This window comes from Crotalus tigris, unplaced genomic scaffold (genome assembly GCF_016545835.1).
Source record: "Crotalus tigris isolate CLP2741 ecotype Arizona unplaced genomic scaffold, ASM1654583v1 scf7180000017633.3093840, whole genome shotgun sequence".
NCBI classification, from domain to species: Eukaryota; Metazoa; Chordata; class Lepidosauria; order Squamata; family Viperidae; genus Crotalus; species Crotalus tigris.
The window spans coordinates 2444326-2470870 of NW_024096527.1; the positions used below are offsets into that span (position 1 = coordinate 2444326).

The 26545-nt window shown below is 41.2% G+C and overlaps 1 protein-coding gene across 2 annotated transcripts; it reads left to right on the forward strand.

Annotated features, from left to right (window-relative positions):
• The first annotated feature begins 3452 nt into the window (after positions 1–3452).
• Positions 3453–22493, forward strand: HMG20B (high mobility group 20B). Of its 2 annotated transcripts, none has more exons than XM_039334755.1 (10): positions 3453–3506; positions 5394–5480; positions 8737–8854; positions 10060–10263; positions 12002–12122; positions 14154–14200; positions 15399–15477; positions 16420–16635; positions 18153–18285; positions 19789–22493. In XM_039334755.1, the coding sequence occupies exons 2-10, from the start codon at positions 5446–5448 to the stop codon at positions 19799–19801; spliced, it is 966 nt and encodes a 321-aa protein (XP_039190689.1). In that variant the 5' UTR covers positions 3453–3506; positions 5394–5445; the 3' UTR covers positions 19802–22493. The 2 variants fall into 2 exon arrangements, with proteins under 2 accessions (XP_039190689.1, XP_039190690.1); XM_039334756.1 differs by having other exon boundaries at positions 8737–8842.
• Positions 22494–26545: the final 4052 nt, after the last annotated feature.

Genomic DNA, 26545 nt, shown 5'->3' on the forward strand with positions numbered 1-26545 from the left:
ACTATGATGAGAGCTTATGCTCCAGACAAATTCGTTTGTCCAATCACACTTGGCTAATAAAGAATTCTATTCTATTCTATTCTATTCTATTCTATTCTATTCAGAAAAGAAGAAACATAGAATTTGTATAGTTTCCAAAGGATTACAAATAAGCTCGTGCCACTTTAAGAGTTTACAAATGATGCAGAGATTATAGCTGGGAGAAAGTAGGGTATGGTTCAGAGCTATTGCTTCAGGGGAAGCTGAGAATTGTAGAAGAGAAAACGATAGTCAGGATTACTTACAGTGTGCTGAAATTGGAATTTCATCTTGCAGGATCCAGGAAGACAGCCTATTCTGCTGTGGTGCCTGTCCTGTGGAATATTATATACAGTATACATCTTATACATTACCACTTTACAATGCCTTGGTAAGGCCACACTTGGAATACTGCATCCAGTTTTGGTCACCACGATGTAAAAAAGATGTTGAGACTCTAGAAAAAGTACAGAGAAGAGCAACAAAGATGATTAGGGGACTGGAGACTAAAGCATATAAGGAAAGGCTGCTGGAATTGGGTATGTCTAGTTTAATGAAGAGAAGGACGAGGGGGGACATGATAGCAGTATTCCAATATCTCAGGGGCTGCCACAAAGAAGAGGGAGTCAAGCTATTTTCCAAGGCGCCTGAAGGCAGGACAAGAAGCAACGGATGGAAACTAATCAAGGAGAGAAGCAACCTAGAACTAAGGAGAAACTTCCTGACAGTTAGAACAATTAACCAGTGGAACAACCTGCCTCCAGAAGTAGTGAATGCTCCAATACTGGAAGTTTTTAAGAAGAGACTGGACAGTCATTTGTCTGAAATGGTATAGGGTTTCCTGCCTGAGCAGGGGGTTGGACTAGATGACCTCCAAGGTACCTTCCAACTTCATCATCATCATCATCATCATCATCATCATCATCATTATTATTATTGTTATTATGGATCATCGCACAGTCAGCCAGATGTTCAGACTGGATTTGGCATTTTGACCTGGGATAGGCAGATGTGGATGTTTGATGGTATTACAGATATTGTTGCAGGATGGAAGCAGTTCCTAGTAAGGCCACCTTTTGCAATTGACTAATAGCAAATTTGTCAATGCCAATGGTGTTCAAATGGTGCTCCAGTTGTTTTGGGATTGCACCCAAGGAGCCTATTACTATTGGTACTTTATTGCTTGCTTTTCCACAGTCTTTCTATTTCTATTTGTAGATCTTTGTATTTTGTGATCTTCTCCAGTTCTTTCTCATCTATTCTGCTGTCTCCAGGCACTGCCACGTCCACTATCCAGACTTTTTTGTCTTTCTTATCAACAATTGTTAAGTCTGGGGTGTTATGTTGAATTCTGAAGTCCCAGAGCAGTTTAATTTTATCATTTTCTCTGACTTTCTCTATTTTATGATCCCACCAGTTTTTGCTTACAGGCAAATGATTTTTTTTGCAGATCTTCCAATGCACCATTGTTGCTACTTTGTCATGCCGCTGCTTGTAGTCAGTCTGTGCAATCTTCTTGCAGCCACTTACCAGGTGGTCCACTGTTTCTTCAGCTTCTTTGCATAGGCGGCACTTACTGTCTGTTGCTGTCTTCTCAATTTATCATTATTATTATTATTATTATTATTATTATTATTATTATTATTATTATTATTATTATTATTAAATTGGCTCCAATTCTCCTGACTTTTAAGAAGGCCCTGAAGACACAGCTCTGCCACTGAGCCTGGGGGTCTGACAAAGATGAAGGGCTTCTTATATTGGTTATATTGAACTGAAAAATTGACATAATGAATTATGCTAGTGATTGAGATTTTATTTTTTACATTGATTGACAGTTTAACTTGCTTTCCTATTTTTACTTCTCAGCCACACAGAATTGCTTAGATGAGAAGTACTGCAATACAAATCAAATAAATAAGAACATTGACAGCCCAGCCTGTAATATGTTGTAGGAGAACAGGAATTGTATTTTGCTAGCCCAAAATTTTAAAATATTCTGAGGAAATTAACAATGGGAGTGAATGACCCATATTTTCTTGAAGTGATGAGCTGATTAATGAACAATAGATACCAGCATCTCAAATCCACTTCACATAGTTTCATCAGGCGGAATCGGGGGGGGGGGAATCCTCCTGGACATGAGAGCATAATGTATTTTCTTTCTTTCTTTTCTTTTGTTAGAAGTAAGTCTTCATCCTGGTTCATCCAAGCCGGGAATAAATAAGCAAACATGGCAGCTGCTTTGGGAAGGAGGTTACAGTTTTATTGCAGAAAGATGGTTCTTCGGGAAAGTGCAGAGGAGAGAAGGGCTGAGCACATGGGGTAGTAGGTTTTTATACCCCCTTTAGCCTTTTGTTTGGAATAGTTTCCTGTTCCTGTGGCATGAACCTTGAGGCTGTTTCTGAGTGTTTGTCTAGACCACATGGGGTAGTAGGTTTTTTATACCCCCTCCAGCCTTTTGTTTGGAATAGTTTCCTGTTCCTGTGGCATGAACCTTGAGCTGTTTCTGAGTGTTTGTCTAGACCTTGATATCTGTGGTTTAATTCTCTTATCATATCCTGCTTCCCAGGTGATGGGGTTAATGACTCCTAGAGTTTGGATGGGGTATGCAGATCTTCTCTTTTGTCTTGATTGCTCTGGCTCCAACTTTCTGATGGTTTTACATCTGCATTTGTATGGGGCTAAAGTCTTGCTTGGGGCAGAGAGATAGATTTGGGGCCAGGCTTGGTTTTAAAAAGTCCTTTTGAGGAAAAATATATTTTTCTGCCTTTTTAATATTTCCTTCTCTGGGCTAACTTCCCTCACTTTCTTTTTTTCTTTCTAACTTCCCTCACTTTCTTTCTTTCTTAATAGGGAACACAAAGGAAGTTTCTCCTGTTGAATTTCTGCCTGTCTTGCAGATGCTGATTTACTGATTCCTTGCCAATGGCTACAACCTTTATAACCAAGAAACACCGGTCCGGGACTTTTAAGACTTCCGGAAGTGGAGTCACAGTTCCTTTCCACAATTGTTGCGTTGGGCAACAACTTTGTTTTTTGGGACCTGATAGTCTAATGCTGTGCGATTTTATCTCCTTATTTAAAATACGAAGCAAGAGTGGATAGATTATAATAAAAGCAACTCAATGATAAATATGGAGAAGGGCGAGGAAATGCCTCCTAAGTATTTAATTAGAACTCCTATGATGAACACTGCTGCTATTTTTAAGAGCATTTTAAGAGCTCTCATTGGCTCCGGCCAGAGTTCCAACCAACCCATAGGCTTGAAAGTCATGACGTATTCATTACACGCGGGCGGGCGGGGAGAAATAAAGAAGCTGGCCTATCCTGAGAGAGTGGAAGCCGCTCTTCTCCAATCAGCGCCTCGAGAATGAAGCTGGTTTAACATAATGGTACAGCTGGGCGGGGGAAGGAAAGGAGGAGGAGGAGGAGGCGCTTCTGCTGGTGAAAGAGACGAGAAAGAGAAAAAAGAGCAGAAAGATCAGGAAAGTTTTGGGAAACAATGTTGTACAGTAATGGTTGCAATGAGAGGGAGCGGGCAGATCGGCCATACCAAAGACGGAGGCGGGGGGTGGGATGTGGGGCTGCGCAAGGTGGATGATTCCGGAAGAATCCATGAATTATTTGGGGAGATCCGGGGAGGGAAACATGGAGGGAGGGGGGCGGTCTAGCTACCTCTTTTCTTGTCCTCTTCCCACTCTAGTTATTCGAGAGCATTGATGTTAATTTAATGGGGTTTTCTTCCACATGTTGAGATTTTCCGTGTTCCTAGTCTGAATTAGAACAGCCTCAACTAAAACGCTTTTCAAACGTCCCGGATTGCAAAACCCATAAAAACCTCCAGCCAGCATGGCCGTGTGGAGCTTTTCTATGGTAACAATCCCTTAGCTGCAAAATGCTGCAGCCAGTCAAATGTTTTCAGGAGGCTTCCCCAAAAAAGCCTAAGGGTAACAATTCTCCTATTAGCGATGGTACAATGCCTTTGAAAATGGAGGCTCTCTTTTACCTGTCTCACCCTACTCCTCTCTAGAAATTGTTATACTGTTGTTTCTTAAGTTGTGTGTTTCGGCAGTCAGCCTTGCATCTTGAACAATGAATTCCAGAAATTAATATTGTGTAGTGAGCGACTAAGTGAGGTGGGATTGAGGGGAGGGGAGGGGAGGCATCTGCTCCGAATTTGCCATCCATCCATTTCATTGTCGCTCTGTAGAAATTTTAATATAGAATTTCAGCAATATGAATGGAGCATCAATTAATGTTATTGTTCAAATTGGTGTTTGATTCTGCATATACCGCAATGGCTATGTTTGCATAATACAGACTGGCCATACAAATGTGTTGGGTAAATCTGGGCCATGTGGTTAATGATACAGTATGCTATATAAATCTGAAGACTGGGTTGAGAAAACCATGGTTCCATTGTAAACCTATTTAATGAACAAAACATACAGAGGCATTTATTTATCTACCTTAGCATGTAAATTGGAGTACTCATTCCCATGTTGCTAATTATCTTTACAGACGGGGAATCTGTAATTCTCCAGATGTTGGGCAGCAGTCCCCACTAGCCACAGGAGCAGCTGTTGATGTTGCAAGCAGCATTTGGAGGATCGTAAATTCCCCATCACTAGTTTAAGGTTATGTAGCTTCTCAGTCCAAAATACTGAGCTACAGTGTTTTTCAGCCTTGGCAACTTTAAGATGTGTGGACTCCAACTCTCAGAATTCCCCAACCAGCAAGCTAACTGAAGAATTCTGGGAGTTGAAGTCCACAGGTCTTAAAGTTGTCAAAGTTGAAACACACTAAGCTACTGTACATAGATTAGCATTGTAATTCATTATCTGGCAGCTAATTTACTATATAACTGCAATTCTCCTAATTCCCATTGGCTATGCTGACTGGGGATGATGGGGGTAGCAGTCCAGCATAGCTGAAGAGCTTCCATTGAGGAAGAATGTAGCAATGGCCATTCTGTTAATTTACCTAAGAGGGCCATTGTTATATTCTAGAGGAGACATTCTCTTGCAGTTGCCCTCCTAGTCTATTGAAGTTTTCCGGTTAAAAGCTTTTGGACATAACATAGATTGATCCTGCAGTGCCTTTACTTCTTAATCTATGCAAATGGAGCCTCTCTTACAGGGTCATCTTACTTCTGAAACACAATTATTGAACCAAGAAAAAAAGTGAGGTATTTTGTCTTCTTTGCAAGGGCTTTTGCTCAGCCATTGTAAGGGCTAAGTTGCTGGATTCATCATTTAGGCATTCAGAAAAGGAGTTCAGAGATGCAAAGAGCCATTTAATCTTCTGTGTAAATTATTTCCTGCCCAAGCTAATTGTAATTTACACTAATAATTTTCACATGTCTTTTTTAGGTCCCTTAGTTTAAGTGGACGTCTATGGTTTTTTTGAATTCAAGGAAAAGGAATGTCGCAGAGCTCTAAGCAATCTACTGGACTCCTGTAAGTGATGAACACTTTTTATTTTGGAGAGAGGGGACATTGGATTGTGTGTGCTGTGTATGGGAGACGGACAGATTCTATGGGTTATGTATATGATCTTTCTAAAAAAAATCCAACTTGTTATGTAAAACTTTCCCTAAACCTATTTTGAATTGATACAAATGCTATTAAATGTTTAAATTCTCAAAACGTGAAATCCTACATCTTGAGTACATGCAAAATCCCCTTATCCCCTTTTCTTGGGCAGCTTCTAAAATCCTACTCAGCCTCTACTTTCATTTTTGAAATTTAATAGTCCTGGTTATATTTGCATGGCACTGTCCTACACATAGGTTTGTTTGTCTATCCACATATTTATATCCTATCTCTTTTTCTACAACTCAAGGGGGTGTGCATCTTGCTCTTACCTTTTTCCCCCCCTCATAACAATCCTGTGAGGTGACTTGGACTGAGAGAGAAGGACTGGCCTAAAGTGACCCAGCCAGCTTTCATGCTTAAGGGAGGACTGGAACTCAGAGTCTCCTGGTTTTTAGACCAGCACTTTACCCACTACATCAAAATGCCTTATTAACCCATCACATGAGTGTGCTTCATCCTAGTGGATGCTGCCTGTTGATTCTTCCTCTTTGCATCAACAAGGAAGCAAATTAGGCATGTAACTTACACTAATAACTGAACCCAAACTTGCATTTTGTGTGTGTGCCTAAATAAAGCAGGATCATTTCTTTATTAAACACATTTATATAGCGTTCCAACTCACACAGAGATGACTGTGGTACCAATTTAAATCTATATGTTGGCTGCTTATTATCTCAGCTGTTTAGGTTCAATAAAATATTAGCATTGTATCTCTTCACTTTCTGAGCAAATGAGCTCTAGTCTAACCTACAAGCAAATTAGCATACTTGCTTGTATAGTGGTTTAATATTTGTGCTATAATTCTTAACTGAAAACAAATTGGGCATGCCCAGTGAGTCATTGTATTAAAACAGTTTTTTCAATTAGGATGATTTGTTTTTCAATTAATGCTAGGAATCACTTTATGTATTTAAGCTTAAATATGTTTTTTTAAAAGATTTCAAAACTAATCAAAAGTCTGATTGTGTTTCATAGGGCTTTTTTCTAAACAAATAATCCTACACCTTTATTTTTCTCTGTTGTTCTTGTTGTTGTTAATTGCGAAGTCGTGTCCGACCCATCGCGACCCCATGGACAATGTTCCTCCAGGTCTTCCTGTCCTCTACCATCTTCTGGAGTCCATTTAAGTTCACACCTACTGCTTCAGTGACTCCATCCAGCCATCTCATTCGCTGTCGTCCCCTTCTTCTATTGCCCTCAATCTTTCCCAGCATTAGGCCCTTCTCCAGTGAGTCCTTCCTTCTCATTAGGTGGCCAAAGTATTTGAGTTTCAACTTCAGGATCTGGCCTTCTAAAGAGCAGTCGGGGTTGATCTCTTCTAGGACCGACCGTTTTGAACGCCTTGCAGTCCAAGGGACTCGCAAGAGTCTTCTCCAGCACCACAGTTCAAAGGCCTCAATTCTTTTGCGCTCAGCCTTTCTTATGGTCCAACTTTCACAGCCATACATTGCAACTGGGAAAATCATGGCCTGGACTATGCGCACTTTTGTTGGCAGGGTGATGTCTCTGCTTTTTAGTATGCTGTCTAGATTTGCCATAGCTTTCCTCCCCAGGAGCACGCGTCTTTTAATTTCTTGGCTGCAGTCCCCATCTGAGGTGATCTTGGAGCCCAGAAAAATAAAATCTGTCACTACCTCCATTTCTTCCCCATCTATTTGCCAGGAATTGAGAGGGCCGGATGCCATGATTTTGGTTTTCTTAATGTTGAGTTTCAAACCAACTTTTGCACTCTCCTTCTTCACCCGCATCAAGAGGCTCTTTAGTTCCTCTTCACTTTCTGCCATTAGAGTGGTATCATCTGCATATCTGAGGTTGTTGATATTTCTCCCGGTAATCTTAATTCCAACGTTTGATTCATCTAGCCCTGCCTTTCTCATGATGTGCTCTGCATATAAGTTAAATAGGCAGGGCGACAGTATACAGCCTTGCCGGACTCCTTTTCCAATTTTGAACCAATCAGTGGTTCCGTGTCCAGTTCTCGCTGTTGCTTCTTGACCCGCATATAGGTTTCTCAAGAGACAAATAAGATGGTCTGGTGTTCCCATCTCTTTAAGAACTTGCCACAATTTGTTGTGATCCACACAATCAAAGGCTTTAGCATAGTCAATGAAGCAGAAGTAGATGTTTTTCTGGAACTCCCTAGCTTTCTCCATGATCCAACGTATGTTGGCAATTTGATCTCTAGTTCCTCTGCCTCTTTGAAATCCTGCTTGTACTTCTGGTAGTTCTCGCTCCACATACTGCTGGAGTCTAGCTTGTAGGATTTTAAGCATAACTTTACTAACATGTGAAATGAGTGCAATGGTGCGATAGTTTGAACATTCTTTGGCATTGCCTTTCTTTGGAATTGGAATGTAAACTGACCTTTTCCAATCCTGTGGCCACTGTTGAGTTTTCCAACTTTGCTGGCAAATTGAGTGTAGCACTTTTACTGCATCGTCTTTTAAGATTTTGAATAGCTCAGCTGGAATACTATCACCTCCACTAGCTTTGTTGTTGCTCAGATTTTCTAAGGCCCATTTCACTTCACATTCTAGGAGGTCTGGTTCGAGGTCAGTGACCATCTCCTTGTGGTTATCTGGGATGTTAAGCTCATTCTTGTATAGTTCTTCTGTGTAGTTTTGCCATCTCTTCTTAATCTCTTCTGCCTCTATTAGGTCCCTTCCATTTTGGTCCTTTATCATGCCCATCTTTGCATGAAACGTTCCCTTCATATCTCCAATTTTCTTGAAGAGATCTCTGGTCCTCCCTGTTCTGTTGTTTTCTTCTATTTCTTTGCACTGTTCATTTAAGAAGGCATTCTTATCTCTTCTAGCTACTCTCTGGAATTCTGCATTCAATTGGTGTATCTTTCTCTTTCTCCTTTGCCTTTCGCTTCCCTTCTTTCCTCAGCTATTTGCAAAGCTTCCTGAGACAGCCATTTTGCTTTCTTGCATTTCTTTTTCTTTGGGATGGTTTTAGTTGCTACCTCTTGTACCTGTTGTTCTTACTGATTTATTTAACTCTTTAGCTATATCCCTAAACCTTTTTTTTTTTTGAGTTTTGATGGTAGAATTAGTATGTTTTGAAGTTCTCCATTGCTGTTGTGGAAATCTTTGCTTGTAACTTTGGATTACAGGAATGCTGCAAGTAAAACTCAACATGGGAACTTCCTAGTGGCTATTAAGCAGGAGAAAGGCGAGACCCCTCGGTTAATTGGGGAGAAGCCCCATGGCGAAGAAGAGGTGAGCCCCCTGGTGCGTCTATATAAACAGGCTGTCAATTTTGATTTTTTTTTTTTTAAAAAAAAATAGCTCACCTGAGAAGGGAAATGCCCTTAGTAAATCAGGGTGTAATATCATCTTAGCATTTTCCTGATTCTGCTGCAAAATTTTGATTAGGTGTCATAGGAAGTGCTTCAAAAAAAAGAGCAGTCAGCAGGAAATCTGGTGACTTGGGGCCTACGGGTGATATAATTGGAATGTGTTTATAGCATCTTAAAAGTATCGAAATAACAATGGCCAAACTTTTCATACAAAAAGTTTAAGCGTTGAATTTGGTGATGTATAGATTAGATCACTCAGCCCAGTGACAACTTCAACCAAACTTGTATTTATATTTCATAATCCTAAGCAAGGTCATATCTCAGTGTATTTGGATGAGAAGTCACCAGAAACACTGTACCAGAATTATTGGCTGGGCTGGGAGTTTTAAACATCCAGAAAAAAATAGCAAACAGCTTCTACATTGTTGCAAAGAAAGCTAAATGGACAAAATTGCTAGGAGTCTAGCTCATTTTGCAGATGATTTTATCTTTTTGCTAGATTAATATAATTACCGTATATGCCGGCGCATTAGGCGACCCGGCGTATAAGATGACCCCCGTCTTTGTCACTGAGCCGCATTCCTAGAACATCGTCTTATACGCTGGAAACTACCAGTATTTCCGGCGTATAAGACGACCCCCATCTTTGGCGCCGAGTTTAGCGCTTGCGGAAGTCGTCTTATACGCCAGCATATACGGTATGCTTTTTTTGGAGTGTAATGGTGGCCTAGTGGTGAAGATGCTTGCCTCCCACTTGGAAGGTTGAGAGATCAGTCCTAAGCAGTGGCAGATGTTTCTTAGAGCGCAAAGAAAACAAAAATCATCTGAGAATTCCACATAGGTGTTAGGAAGGGCATCTGGCCAGTAAACGCTCAGCTCCGTCCAATTGCCCCAATTCTACTGGACTCCATCCTTTCAAGGATGTCTATACATTTCTGAGGACTAGAAACTTTCATTTTAGAGTGTAGCCAGAGTTTCCACATCTACTGAATCCCACAATGAGGATCGTAGTTCAGGACTTTTCCTTTTGCTTGTGTGGGGTTCCCACAGATATGTGGTGGCAGCCCTGAACACAGGCCTGCAGAAATGCCAGGCAGAGTGGAGTAACCCAAACTTTTATGTTTCCGCTGTGGGCAGCCGGTGAAAAAGCGGGGCTGGCCGAAAGGCAAGAAGAGGAAGAAAATCCTTCCGAATGGACCGAAGGCCCCCGTGACGGGCTACGTCCGCTTTCTGAACGAACGACGGGAGCAAATTCGCATGCAGCGCCCGGATTTGCCCTTCCCTGAAATCACAAAAATGTTGGGAGCAGAGTGGAGTAAACTACAGCCCACAGAAAAACAGGTGAGAGAACATGGAAATAGGTATGGTTTTCTGTGATTTTTAGGCACAAATAAGTGTCAAATCTTACTTCCAGGTTCCCTCAACTTATAATCAATTCCTTAACGACCATTCAAAGTTACAACGGACCCAAAAAAGATACAATCTGGATTCAAAGTTCCGATGCCTCCTCTCTCCCAGGGTTGCATGATTGAAATTTTTTTTAGGCAACCAGCCTGCATTTATGAGCATTTGCAGCATCCTGGGACTGCAAAGTATGGCAGGTTTTTTTTTAACAGAAACCAGAGTTTACTTCCAGTTTCCAGTAAAAAATGCTCACTGTGAACAGTAGGTTTGCTTTACGACTGCAATGTTAGCATGACGACTACCTCAAAAAAGGTCATAAAATTGGACATGGTTACATGATCTGCTTAATGGCCAGCACAATCTACAGCAGTGGTTCTCAGCTGTGGGTCGGGACCCCATTTGGGGTCGAACGACCATTTCACGGGGGGCGCCAAACAACGCAGTCCGCCATTTTCCCCCCGTTTTCCTTAGCTCTCTTGAATAGAGTCTAATTCTATTGGCTTTCAAAAGCCAATAGGAATTGTCCATGCTGTCTCTGCCCTGCTGAGCCCGCCAAAAGCCCCATTCTACAAACGGTGCTGTACCAGTTGAGTAGTCCTCGACTTAGGACCGGTTGAGTAGTCCTCGACTTATGATCAGTTGGGGGTCGCGGCATTAAAAAGGTTGAGAATCACTGACCTACAGCCTTAATTATGTGTTCCATTATGGTCATAAGTGGAAGACTACTGGCATTTTGTCCCTATCTAATGTTAATCTAGAAGTTACTATTTGAGTTTTGCTTCTGGAAGTTTGAATTCTATTTTTACTGTACATCAACCCAAGTATCTGAGGCCATCAGGTTGGTTCCTAGTGACCATACAGGGGATTTTCTTCTGGATAATTGTCCACAACCTGACCCTTCTGGTCTTCCATCAGTGGCCCATTATTGCTATAATTGAATTAATGCACTATGCTGCTGGTCTTCTCTTTTCTTCCAGTTTTTCAGCATTCCAGCCTTCTTCAGAGATCTAGGTCTTCATGTAATCTATCTGAAATAAGATAATTTGGGTCTGGCCATTTCTGCCTTGATTGAGAAGTCTGGATATTCAGTGATCCATTTGTTTGTTTTCTTGACTATCTGTGATATTCTTAGAAGTCTTCTCCAACACCAAAGTTAAATAACATCAATAATTTTCTATACTATTCCTTCAAAATCTGAAGCCACTTGCCAGTTACAGGTAGTCCTCAAATTAGGCCACAATTGAACTCAATATTTCCTTTGCTAAACAAGACAGTTAAGTGAATTTTGCCCCATTTTATGCCCTTTCTTACCATAGTTAAGTGAATCACTGCAATTAACAAAATGGTTGTTAAGTGAATGTGGCTTCCCCATTGATTTTGCTTGCCAGAAGGTTGTAAAAAGTGTTCACATTGACACAGGATACTGTAATGATCATAAATATATGCCAGTTACCAAGCATTTGAATTTTTATCATGTGACTACGGGGATCCTGCAGTGGTTGTAAGTGCGAAAAATGTGCCACTGTAACTTTAAACAATCATTAAACGAAGGGTTGTAAGTCGAGGACTATCCATATAGGCATATTATTATATTATAAGCATGTTAAATAAGCACGGGATGAAGAGAGATGGAGTTTGTGGATTGGGTCAGTCATAACTTTTCCTGTGTTTCAAGCGCTATCTGGATGAGGCTGAGCGGGAGAAGCAGCAATACATGAAGGAGCTGAGGGAATACCAGCAGTCAGAAGCTTACAAGCTGTGTGCTGAGAAGATGCAAGAGAAGAAAATCAAGAAAGGTCAGTTTTGCACTTGCATCTGATACTTGGAAATCCAGCATAGAGGAATTGTATAAGTTGTCTCTTAGGGATTCCCCATTACTGTAGTTCTTCCTCATGTTGTTGTATGCAACAAAGTAATTAACGGACTCCAAGAAAGGCTTGTTAACTTTGTAATATCATTTGTATCTATACGTTTTTATGTATTTAAATACATTTCTTTTCTGAAAAGAGGTCTGTAGGCTTAACCAGACTCTCTCAAGAGGTTTATGGCAGAGGTCACCAACCTTTCTTGGTTGGCGGACCGGAGGGAAAGGGAGGGGGAAGCATTTTACACGTGCGGGCCTGCAAGTTTGCGCTTAACGCAAACAGGGTGGGGCTAGCACTTGCGTAATATTTGCTAGCCCTGCCCCATTCTTGTGCACAGTGCCGTTTCTGTGCCCGAAGCGCGGCATCGAGCTGTTTTCGTGCACCGAGGTGTAGCGGCATCCCATTTTCACACCCTGAGGTACAGCGTTGGCCTGTTTTCGTGCAGTGCTGTGGCCTGTTTTTGCGCCTCACGGTGTGATATCAGCCCATTTTCATGCCCCAAGCCACGGCAGTGGCCCATTTTCACATGGCGCAGTGTCCTGTTTTCATATCCGACAGCTGCAGCGCTAGCGCAATTGGGTGTGTGTGCGTGCACTGGCCAGCCTGTCCTGCGGCCCGGTGGCCCATGGCCCATTACTGGGCCGCGGCCCACAGATTGGGGGTCTCTGGTCTATGGCACAAAAAGAGATTAAGAATCCTGACTTACAGACTTGTCCAGCAATTTGCTGTCCCTCTTCCCCTCCAGCTAATTTCTCAGCCTTCTTTGTAATTGCTCTTTAAAAATAACCCTCCATGGAAAATGGAGCAGCGGAAATTTGTCTACAACAGTGGTTCTCCACCTTTTTAATGCCGCGACCCCCAACCGGTCGTAAGTCAAGGACTACTCAACCGGTCGTAAGTCGAGGACTACTCAACTGGTGCAGCACCGTTTGCAGAATGGGGCTTTTGGCGGGCTTAGCAGAGCAGAGATACCCTGGACAATTCCTATTGGCTTTTGAAAGCCAATAGAATTAGACTCTATTCAAAGGGAGTAGCACAGCTAAGGAAAAGGGGGAAAAATGGCAGACTGCGTTGTTTGGCGACCCCGTGAAATGGTCGTTCGACCCCAAATGGGGTCCCGACCCACAGGTTGAGAACCACTGGTCTACAAGAATACCATCTACTTACTTTTCAAAGCAGGCTGATGGCGACATAAGAATTAGCTAGCCATTCCTTTGATGTGTACATCATACAGAAGTCTAGTTTCAAATGAGCTTATCTAAGACAAGATTGTAGGAATGAGAATTTTCTACTCTTCTTGGAGACTAGTCTTTTTAGATAAGATCCCATGAAGACTGGTGGTGGTCTCCCTGCCATTTTGATTTGATGCCTCAATGGGAGGGGGGAAGAGGCTCCAGTAACAACAGTAATAATAATAATAATAATAATAATAATAATAATAATAATAATAATGACGACGATGATGATGATAAAGTTGGAAGGGATCTTGGAGGTCATCTAGTCTAACCCCCTGCTCAGGCAGAAAACCCTATACCATTTCTGATAAATGGCTGTCCAGTCTCTTCTTAAAAACCTCCAGTGATGAGACACCCACAATTTCCAAAGGCAATTTGTTCCTTCTTGTTCCTTAGATTTCTTTTTTTTCCCCCTGATCTCCAAATGGGTAAACACGTTTTGCCCACAATCCGATACTCCTGACTGGTTAAATTTCCAGCTGTAAAGTCTTATTTACCATGGCATCACCAACTGTAGGCATTCTTGATCTAAGTGAATATCACTCTCTTATTTTCCTTGCATATTCCCTCTCCTCTGCTTGTTAAAGTTAAAAGCCCTAGGATGGTCTATCAGGTAGGATAGGCAGTTTCTTTGGAGAGATTTAATTCAAATCATGACGGCATTATCAGCTCCTTGATACCTGCTTTGATTAACTAACTTTTTCTTTTAAAAAAAATATTATTTTAGAGGATGCTGGTACTGGAACTGTGAACACATTGCTAAATGGATACAAGGTAATTTGTCAGATTTTGCTTTTAGGAATGTCAAACTTGAAAATGAGAAATTGTGATTATGTATATTTTCTAGTTACTAGTCATTTAGATAGTTTAGCATCCATCAGCTTTGCCTTTTAACTACAGTAGCGTACTGAATGTGGAAAGAGTATACTTTCTCTGGAGTTTTTTCCCCCCTAGGCAGTAGTTATTGCAACCGAGCTGCAATTTCAAAACATTTGTATCTGAATGTCAAAAGCAAAAATAATAATAAAAAATGAATAATTTGAGCCTAAAAATTACAGATAAACTACAAAAAGGCAGTTATGTTGATGTAGCTTTTGATCTAGAACTTAGATTTAGAATTTGCACGAAAGCTTTCTGTTGCAGTCTTAAGAACTTCCTACTAATTTGAAAATTAGGAGAACAATTAAAGATAAGTTCACTTTTAAGGAAAATCCATTTGGCACTGCCTAGATCTGTGGTGGCAAACCTCTGGCACGCATGCTACAGGTGGCACGCAGAGCCTTCTCTGTGGGCACGCACACCGTCGCCCCAGTCTTAGGCCTTTAGCTGGGTTTTATAAAACCTTTTCGCTTTAGACCTCTGCCACCATGTGCAAAAAAAAAAAAAAAAGGTTCAATCAATCAATTTCAACCTCGCGGGGAAAAAAAATCTCACAAAGTTGGAATTGATTGATTGAACTTTTTAGTCCCACCCAGTCCGCCATTATCACTGAAGCCATGCCCACCCAATGGGCCACGCCCACCCAGCACCCGACAATACCTAAGTGGGTTTTGGGGTGCGGTTTGGCACTCGGTCTCTAAAAGGTTCACCATCACTGGCCTAGATAATACCGTTTTAGTCCCTTGAGCATTAACTTAATGGTGGTTGTGTTCTTTTTATTAACTGCTTGTGACTGTTTATTCTTCTCAGCTATAAGAAGAATCATAGATATAAGCTTCCTTTTAACACATTAGCTTTGTCCTGGAGGATTGACAGCAGACTTGTGGCACATTAATGTATAGTGTAGCTCCACTGCAATACTCAACATTTCATTGCTAATTCTGAAAAAGAAAAGCTATTATCTTCCGAGAGACTGTGGTAACATAGTCTGTTCCCAAATTTTCAGGATTTCCACGCCGCACTGAGAAAAATATGTAATCTTTTCATTTATTAATGCTTTTTGCCCAGCTTTCTTATCTATCTTTTCTTGCAGACTGGAGAAAGTGGCAGTGATGGCTTCTCAACATTTGATGTCCCTATTTTTACAGAGGAATTCTTAGACCAGAACAAAGGTACAAATGCAACTGTTGCAATGTAGTTAGTATTCAGATAGGCTGGATTTCCCTTACGAAAACTGGGGCCTACCAAATAACATTTCTTCCCAGTGCCCCGCCTTCTTTCACAAAGAAGTGAAACAAATGATGAAGATAGGTTTGAAAGTAAATATGCCCATATTTTCTAGAAAAGTTGTGGCTTTATTAAAAGGGGACCAACTTGGCTTAAAATGGCTAGAAAATCTGAAATTGAGCTTTTTTTCGGCCTTCAGTTGAGCTGGAAGAGAGATTGCGGTATTAATCACTGAAAGAATGGAAATCTTTATTTGCATTTAATACTAGAGATGGATATGGGCACAAGTAGCAAGCTCTAAGAACTAACTAAAGAAAATGGCTAGATTAACAGTCTTTATTAAGTTATTCTTCAGTTAGCAAGTTTATTAAATCACAGTTGGTTCAGTTGACAAATAGAGCTAAAACATAAAAGCAAAAAATAAACCATCTTGGCTTTTTGATGTGTTGGCTTTGTGCAGTGTCTGAACCAGCTCACTTTTCGTTTTGGCTCTCTTCATAATACACCTGGGAGATCCTTCCTCGGTGTTCAAATTGTGATCTCTCATTAGATACTAAATCTTTTAGAATCATTTCTCTAGAAATTATAGGAGAAGACAAACAGTACTCATAAGTATGGTTCAAATTACATAGATAAACCCAATTGGCTACATTCGTGCGAGGTCATTAGAGTTGAGTCTACTTATTGCTAGGACATTATGGAAGACAAATAGACTGTCCTGAAAACCAATTTCTCTCTGGTGCCTCTAAAAATTCCCAACCAATACAGTCACAGTCTGGGAATTCTGAGAGCTGTAACTAACACATCTGAGTGGTGTCGATTGTGACCCGTGTTTTTTTCTTTTTAATTCTGGTCTTCTTGTTTTCCCTTTCTCTTTGCTGGAGCAGCACGGGAAGCAGAGCTGCGGAGGCTGCGTAAGATGAACACGGAGTTTGAGGAGCAGAATACCATCCTGCAGAAGCACACGGAGAGCATGAGCTGCGCCAAGGAGCGCCTAGAGCAGGAGCTTGCACTGGAGGAGAGGCAGACAATGGCACTGCAGCAACAGCTCCAGACCGTGCGCCAAGCTCTGACAGCCAGTTTTGCCAGCCTTCCCATTCCAGGTACTGGAGAGTTGTAGTTTGACAGTGCTTGCCAACTTAGGAGACACGAAAGTCTGCATGCTTTGCAATACTTGTGTATAGCAGTCATCTATCTTTGAGGGATGCACTGATCATGACAGTGCCACAAGCAAAACACTGCCCCATTCTCAATCTCAAGTTTTACTTTTGTTAAAAATGCAAGAGTGTTAAGGTGGTTATATTTACCAGAAGGTTTGGACCAACTCTTCGGGGTCCTTCCAGGAGGTTTGTGCTGACATAGAAAACACTGCCATCATAGAAACGTGAGAGCTGAGAAAGATCTTTGATTTCATCTAGTCCAGCCCCTCCTTCAGTAGAGGAATTGACAAATGACCATCCAGATTCTGTTTGGAAATTTCCACCAAGATTATTGCTGAAAGAAAAACCACTTGGGGTTTGGATTTAGACAGGCCTGTTATTTATACAGTGGTACCTTGATACTCAACTGCTTTGAAACTAATTGAATTTGGTACTCAACGCATTCTGACATGAAAATTTTGTCCCGATACTCATAGTTTGTTTGATACTCAATCCACAAGCTGGAACATGTTGGTGTTGGCTGCCTTGTGACTTACTACATTATTCCTTAGGGGAAAATTTTGTTTGGTACTCATCGTTTTTTGTACTTGTTGCACTTCCCAGAACCAATTAACCATGAGTACCGAGGTACCATTGTACTTAAGTTGTAGAGCGAGATAAATGAATGCTATTGTGCTGTGGATGGAGAAAAAGCAGGAGTGACTTACTAGAACAACTTGCAGCCTTTGCTGCCGGCTTCCCAATTGAGGTTGCTTGTGGGAAGTTGTCTGAGAAAACGGCAAGTTGTAAAAATGTGACTGCAGCTCCCCGTGAGGTTGTAATCGCAAGCCAAGTATCCGAGTGCCCAGATCACAATCACATTGCTGTGGGGGTGTTGTGACAGCTGAAACGTTAATGACCAGTCAGTCATGTGTGTCTGCTTTTTCAGTGCTGCTGAACTTTGAACAATCACTGAATAAATGGATGAAAGCTGAATGCTACTGAAAAAAGGCAACAGGAAATTGGGGAGGGAGGGGAAGGGGAATAGAAGCAAGCAGCAGCAAAAACAGTTTATGGGTGCTAAGAAAGTTTCTAAATCCAAGCTTAACTAGAAAACTTTTTAATTTCTTCCAATTAGATACTTGCTAGATTCTGGCTGTACATTTTAGAGTTAAAAATGGAAAAATTGGAAAAAAAGCAAATTTATGCATTGTCATCACTCTGAATCAGGTCAACGTGTTCTGTAACTATGCAGTATGAATACAGAATATGTTATTGAGAAAACATTCTGAACGGCATGTTTTACTTTGTTAAAAAGGCAAATTTTTAACTCTTAGTTGTCTGAAAGTTATGTCCAGATAAGATTTCCAGAATTCAGAGGGCGAGGTTTGTTCTCCGCTCGCTTCAGCATATCCTACAAAATGTTAATCAGCAAGGATGCTAATTGCTGCTCAAGCAGCTAATGAGATTCTTTCCAACAGGCACAGGTGAAACCCCCACACTGAAAACACTTGATTTCTACATGGCAAAGCTTCACAGCACCATTGAGAGCAATCCCATACAACACGAAAGGCTGGTTGTCCGAGTCAAGGAGATTTTGTCCCGTGTTGCCAAGTAAGCATGAACATATGCTTCTGTAATACAGGGACTCCTCGACGTATGACCACAATGGAGCCTGCCCATTAATGGTCATAATCATGTGACCTATACAATTTTACTTTTTTTTTTTGGTGGTGGTGGTGGTGGTTAAGCGAATCACCATGCTGATTAAGTGAACTTGCAGCCATTAAGCAAATGCCATGGTTGCTAATTGAATTTATTGTTCGCTAGGGGGCCCATTTGCCAATATTTGCCAAAAACTGCAAGTAAACACCAGTTTTGTACAAAAAACGTAAACTGAAGTCATCTGATCCAGGATGCTTCAAATGGCCATAAAAGCAGACCAGTTGCTGAACATCCGAAATGTAATCACAGTACTGCGGGAGAGGGGAAATCCATCGGAACTTTAGAATTGGTTTGTAAGCACCTTTTGGGAGGTCCATCAGAACTTCAAAAGGTCACCATCGATGAGTTGTAAGTCGAGGACTCCCTGTAAGCAGGGATGATATAGAAGCCAACTACGACCCTTTACACAAGCAGATAACTCAAGGCAGAGATGTGTAGTGTTTGGATCTGAAGTGGGCAACTTTCCTGGCAAACATTCTCACCTCTCTGGGCTGATGTATCAGCCAGGAAGGTTGCCCACTTCAGACCCAAACACTACACATCTCTGCCTTGAGTTATCAGCTTGTCCAGGGTTTGGAAAGCACTAGGTTTCCCCCATCATTTCCTTCCATCTCCTTAATGGATCCAGAGATCTTTTGCCCACAAAACAGCCCTGCTGTTGCACTGGAGGCTTCTCTTCAGCTATGTGCTCTTGATGTAAGGGAAAGATGTGAATCCAGAATATAGCGTGTTCCTTTGCATGCCTACTCTAAAGCAGTTTCTCAACCTTGGCAACTTGATGATGGTTGGACTTCAACTCCCACCATAGCTGGCTGGGGAATTCTGGGGGTTGAAGTCCACCCATCACCAGGTTGCCAAGGTTGAGAAACACTGCTCTAAAGCATGGGTCTTTTGGCTGGTCTGGGCTGCATTGGGTGTAAAGCAGGGGTAGGCAACCTTGGCTCTTTTATGATTTGTGGACTTCAACTCTGGCTCAGGAATTCTGGGAGTTGAAGTCCACGAGTCATAAAAGAGCCAAGGTTGCCTACCCCTGGTGTAGAGGAATTGTCTTGGGTCGTATATAAAATGTATAGTTAATGTATATACATAACAACTTATTTTTTTATATTTTTATATGATCTTGTGGGGCCGCATTACTAGCTGTCCAGGGCCACAGGGGTTCCGCGGGCCATGGGTTGGACATGCCCCTAAAGCAAATTTATTTTTAGTTCATTGAAGCTCCTTTGCTAACTTGGTGTGCAAACTGAAAACAAAGCTAGCTGCTTATTGGAACTAAAATGAGGTTTGTGTGGGACTTAAGAGTTGTTTAATGTTGTCATTTCCAAGGCATCAAATGTCTTGTCATAAACAGACAACTGAGCATGTTGTGAGTAACTTTGTTTCTCTCTTCAGCGAGCATTTGTGAGTAACGGATGCTGGGCACAACTTGAAAACATCTCAACTACAGTTTGCCAGGTTGATGGGACTACACTGCCATACGCTCCTCCTGATGCAGCTGCCTTTATGTAGCAGATCTTCTCCAGACCCTCTTCTCTTCAAAAAGCCTTAAGTTGCCTTCTCTGCTCCTAAAATATGTAGGAAAACCTCTTTTCTTTCTGAGCTTAGTCCTCTCTTGGCTCTTTCTGAAGTTGCTGGCAGGACAGCAGATGGTAGAATGACAGAAAATCAATGAGACTTGTCCATGATTGCTGGGTTCTGGAACTCTGTTTTCTCCTCCAAAGTACAGATTTCCAGGCTAATTTTGCCACAAAAATGAGTATTGCAGTCACTGGGCTATGTGGCTGACTCCTGTGGCTACTAACAGGTCACACAGGAATATCAAAAGCAGACCAAGGGAGGCCAATATTTGTAGGCAGATATCAGAATGGCTAGAAGTAGATCAATAAGGATTTTTGACTCCCAATTAACAATAGCAGCTACACAATGCCACCTCTAACTCTAAATTATACTACTGGGATTATGAAAGATGGGGTTGTGTGAGGCCTTTAAATGCTGATCCTTGGTCCTTCTTTAATTTTTAGCATATACCTGACTCCAATTGGTGGACTGAAAAAAAGCAGAATAGATCCAAGTCTAAAAACTGCCCTTCCCTCTGATAAGAGGTACAAATGAGCAGATAATTTCAATGAATTCCATTCCACTTGTGTTTTTAAAATCAGAGCAAAACATTCCATTACTTAACTATTATAGTTTGTATTGTCATTTTAATTATTTTATTGGAACATTTGAACGACAAGTGTTTTGGAATGTTTTTTGGAATTGAGAAATGCATTGCAAAATTAGAACAAGTGCAAATCCAAGAGATAAGTGTATTTCAATCCAGATATCCATCCACAGAATGTTTATCTGATTAATTCTCACCAGGATGTGTTAATCATCTCTAATGAGTTGTTTCATTGACTGAATTCATATATGCTAAACCATGGCTTGCTTAACCATGGTTTATTGAATAGCTGGGTTTACACAAATATGTCAAATTAAAAAAAAAAAATTCTCCTGGTGACTCAAAGATGCTTTTTCAAAAGTCACCTGCGCTATTTTTTTTTCCTTGAAGATGTTTTGCTTCTCATCCAAAACGTTTTCTTCCTCCTCAAGGGGAAAAAAAAAATAAGGTTGCCTTTGGAAAAGCATCTTTGAGACAACTCTGATCGGCATGCCACAAACCGGTCCGTGCAAACAAGCAAAGCCTCATCTGCAGGATGCAGGCAGCACACTAAACCATGCCCCCTCCGGTCCATAAAAAAAAACCTCTCCATGGAACCGGTCCGTGGTGCCCCAAAAGTTGGGGACCTCTGAGTTAGAGGGATGTGGGAATATTGACAAAGGTTGTGGTTGCATGGCAGGCTTACTCATAATTATCCAACCATAGTTTACTCAGTTTGCCCAATTTTCTGCAGTTGCATGATCTACTTAAACATACACTAACAATGCAGACCGGGTTCACACTAGGCTGAAACCTAGCTGGTTGTTTTGGAGTCTGCAAAAACAGTCCACGTGTCATTTCAAAAATCTATCTGTCTCAAGAAGGGCAATTTATGGCATGCAGAACACAAGCATATTGATTTCAATCCCTTTTCATCTTCTAGGGCAGTTTGAGGTGAAGATGGGAATGAATTCCTTTTGGGAGCCTTGAACTTCCATCCCCTGGTCAAAAAAAAAAAAAAAAAATGGAGTTCAGCTCAGGAGACTGACTTTCAACTATTGCCATAAAATTGACCTAGCTTAAAGCTGATGCCATTTCTCCAAGCTAGATGATTAGTGCACATATTATTTTAAATCATGTTGAGTAATCTATTTAATACTGGAGATTCCAGGCAAGTTTTTTATTGTGTACAGTAAGTTTCAAAAGGTGGAGTTTCTCTTAGACCTGCTGCCTTATATTATTTTAAATACTGTGACTTAAAATCCAACTAATATTTTTCCAGGGTGAATACCCCTCCCATCACAGTGTGCATTTGTTGTGCATTTGTTGACATGCTGTACATCATGAAAAGTTTTGCAGATGGGATACAAATCAATCCCTCAGGAATGTAACATGAAATTTTGGGGGTTCTTGTGTTTTGAATCAAAGATACATATATAAGGTTGTAGAATCTCTGAAACCAAACTAGGATTCTGAAGACAGATACCCATCTTGTATGCCAGGAATTTTCAAAGTCATTGTTCCTTCTCCTTGAAAAGAATGGATGCAAGATTCTATGAAGAAAATTGCATATGTAGATTTAAGTTTACTTCATCTAAAATAATGATAGTTAGTTGCTAGAAGCAATTTAACAATGCAAAACTCGGGTTACCTTGGCATAAAATAATGGCTTTATTTATTACATAATGTTGCACCTCTTCCTCATAACAGAATAAATAAATCCCTGCTGATTATTATTGTGAATTAATTCTGACTTAGTTTTGTATTTTCTTAATGCATAAGGATGGGTTTTTTTAACATAATATTTGCATTTAAAATTGTATTTTCAACCTTTTCCTTCCCCTCTGTTGCAAAAAAAAAAAAAAATTAACAGTATGGAAAAGGGTTATGCTGCTCTGGTGAGGGCAGGTGTTCTTTTTAAAAAATAAATAAAATACATATGTGTACAAACTAATCTTTTTGTCGCAAATATTACTTGGGGATGAAAATGAAGCAAGTGCACATGAATTATCTCTGAGAATAATTTCTGAGTCATGAATGTGAGATTAGCAGCTGTATAAATAAAAATATATCAGGTTTACTGTGCTAATTGTTTGGCAAATACATGTGTATTCAGTGCTATTCAAAGGATAAATATCTAGAATGCAGGAGATTGAGAAAGGGTTTCTTAAAGTAGAATATTATATAGGTACAATGAGGTATAATTACGTGAGCAGAAGATGTTAAGATGAGATTGTTGTATAAAACAAATTCTATTAATCTAAGTCAGTGGTGGCGAACCTATGGCACGCGTGCCAGAGGCAGCACTCAGAGCCCTCTCTGTGGGCATGCACGCCATCTCCCCAGCCCTGCCTCCCCCCATGGCCCCTTCCTTACCAGCAGCCCCCCTGGAGGAGAGTCACCCCTGGGCGCAGCCCATAAGGAGCAGCACAGCCAAGGATATGGCAGCCTGTCGGGGTCAAGACTCTACCTTTGCGCCCTATCACATGCAGTTGATGCTGTGGAGCATGGGCGGAGGGCCTAGCTGCCATGGTGCTGCTGGGCCGCCTGGGCGATCTGCGGCAGGCCTTGAAGGCGGTGAATGGCCCTGCAGGTGGGCGAGGTGGGGGGGCAGGGCAGGTTTTGGGCACTCGGTCTCTAAAAGGTTCGCCATCACTGATCTAAGTGAAGCAAATTGCAAATTAGATTAATTATAAGGACAAGCCACCATTATAAATTAATTATTCAGACATTTATACTTGCAATAAAAATAACTTGATTCCTTGAGTTCCTTCTCCACATACGTACATACAGTTGATGTTCATTCTACCTGCTCTATGAATTAACTATTTAAACAAATGCTATGGGGAGAAAAGTGGAATATGAACAGGAAATAAATATGTATACTTATATCACTGCTCCTATTTAGGGCAAGCACTTTTATGCTGAGTGCAGGAAAGAAATAGACAACAGATAAAATCATTCTGAATATATTTCAAATGACTACTGTAGAAGGCCTTGGTTTGTTGGATGTTTGCCAAGTATGATGAGTTGCAAGGTAGTCTCTAAGAGAGCCTAGTTTGCATCAAATAGCATACACATGCTTGGAGCAAAATTTATTATTTATTTATTTATTTTATGAGACTTATATACCGCTTTAAGTGCAAGCACTCTCTAAGCGGTGTACACCAGTAAGCAATGTATATATATATTTACATTGCCCCCAACAATCTGGGTCCTCATTTTACCTACCTCGGAAGGATGGAAGGCTGAGTCAACCTTGAGCCGGTGAGATTTGAACCGCTGACCTGCTGAACACAGTCAGCCATACTGATCAAAACATGATAAAAATGACTGGAATCTCCTTGCCATTAGCAGTAAATGCTGTAGGTGGCATATGTGCAAGACTTTTAGTAAAGTGTTAATATTTATAATTTTTTCCTTGTCAGAGGATTCTTCACAATATTTTTTTCTTTTCGACTCCAGATTGGATTGCTCTTCCCCCCCCCCCCCCAATTCTAACATGCTCTTTTTGGGATGTGTAATGCCCAGTGTTGTCTATAGAGCTTTCAGATCTTGGCTGCAAAAATCCAGCAAGATGACAGCAAAGAGAGAAACACGTCTTTATGCTGTCATCTTACAATCATCTGGATTTCTGCAGCCCAGATAAGACAGGCCTTCTGTATGCAGGATTCCAAGTATAATGGTTGTTGTCTATCAAAGCATAAAGTATAATGGTAGATGAGAATGACTTTGGGAGACAGGAAGGAAAGCTGCACACAGGACAACCAGTAGATGATGTCCCAAACTACAGAAGGTATAGGAAACATTTAAGATGGGACTTTTCCTAAATTCCTGCCTCCTATTCTGCCCCCAACTACAGCATGCTGTAAGATAGGTTGGGCTGACAAAATGACTGGCCCAAAGTCACCCGTCTAGTTTTTGTGCCTAACACAGGGCTAGAATTCCTGGTTTCTAGGCCAGCACCTTAAACCACTACACAAAACTGTAACTCTTTATATTGTTTGGAGTGATTCCTATTTGGCACTTTTAAAGCTTATCTTTTCACCAAAGGAAGTGACATTGGAGAGTTTTTTTGCATTCTGAATCACTTACAAATAAGTTGAAAGCACTAATTCCATGGAATGCCATCACTCTGCTAAATTGTCAGTTACTTATTGTCATCTGTTATCCCACGATTACAAAGTTTGTGGATTCTAGATAGGCTTTTGCATCTACAATATCTTATCAAATCACTTTTGGGCATTCTCAAAAGAATACTGAAACTTAAATGCAACATTTCCTGAAACTGGACTCTGCTCAAGCCAGACTTGATCTTCTACATATTTCCTGTGATAACTTGCGTATAGATGGCAGAGGAGGAAAACTGGACAGTAGAAAAGAAGCAAAAAGCAAATTAGAGATTTTATTTATTATTTCTGTTTCTAACCACTGCCCGCTACTAACTCCTCTGGGCAAAAATTTAAAACAAATACTAAAATTATTTTAAAAACAATATCAAAGAAGGGCTGTGGTAGCGGGGAAAAGAATCTTAATTGAGATGGTGGATTTGCACTGGGTCGTGGCCCAGTGCCTGTTAGAAGAGATAGACAGCAGGACTGGGGCTATATGAACCTGGGTGAGGGGGATTTATTCCAAAGCACAGGAATAATGATGGAAAAGGTATGTCTCCTGAGTCCACTATGATCCCTGAACTATACCTTGGAAGACCATCAGTATAGAACTCACACAGCAGAGGTGCTTTAGGTGTATATCAAAGCCATTTTTAACAAATTAACAGTGATTCCAGAACAATGATTAACCTAACCAATTTGTAATTTACCTAGATATCTTCTCAATTTCTTCTCTCTGTTCCCCTCCCCTCCAGATCTTTCTCCTCTCTTGGCATTATGTGGGCCACTTTCCAGTTCAAACTGAAACAACTAAGATGACAAATATGTGGCCAACTTCAACAGGAATAGCTTCGCCTGTAGCCACTTCTAGTGGATTTATTGACAAATAAATATTCTAATGTTCCCAGATTAATGTTGCAACAGCTTGGTTACAAAACAGTGTGATGTATGTCCAAGAGTATATTAAACATAAATATGTAATAAGCAAATAGCCCTTTTACACAATTCAAATAAACATTCTTCTGTTTACTCTGTCTTAACTCTTCCCTTCACTGTTATCTCCTTATGATTTATTGATTCGGTACAATACATCTGTACAAGTACAGAACGTTTTCAACTCCTTGTGACATCAACAAACAGTTCGTAACTCTCTTTCAGGCCTCCCAATGGCCCTCCCATCACTATTGTAACTGAGTCCACTCCCCATGCTGCTGGTCATCCTTTTTTCTTTTCTTTCCACTTTTTCTAACACTAGTGCCTTTTCCAGAGAGCGGGGTCTATCCAAAGTAGGATATTTGAGCCTGGCCATTTCTGCCTCCTATGAGATCTCTAGATTGATTTATTCAATGATCCATCAGTTTGTTTTCTTGGTTGTACACAATATTTTCAGGGTCTCCTACAACACTAATGATCAAAAGCATCAATATTCTATCCTGCATCTTTAAAGTCCAACTTTCCCTTCCATAAAGCGTCACAGGGAATATACCATGGCTTGCACAATTCTGATCTTTTGTATAGACCAGTGGTGCGAACCTATGGCACAGGTGCCAGAGGCGGCACTCAGAGCCCTCTCTGTGGGCACACGTGCCATTGCCCCAGCCTTGACTCCTCCTGCGACCCGCTCACCAGCAGCCCCCCTGGAGGAGAGTCGCCCCCGATGTGGCCCACACGGAGCAGTGCAGCCAAGGACATGGCAGCCAGGCAGCATAGACAAGACTCTGCCTCACACCCCATCACGCGGGCAGAGGGCGTGGCCGCCATGGCGCTGCTGGGCTGCCTGGGCGATCTGTAGTGGGCCCTGGAGGTGGTGAGTGGCCCTGAAGGCAGGTGGGGTGGGGGTGGAATGGGGATGGGGCAGGGGATGGAGCAGAGGCGGGCCAGTTTTTGGGCACTC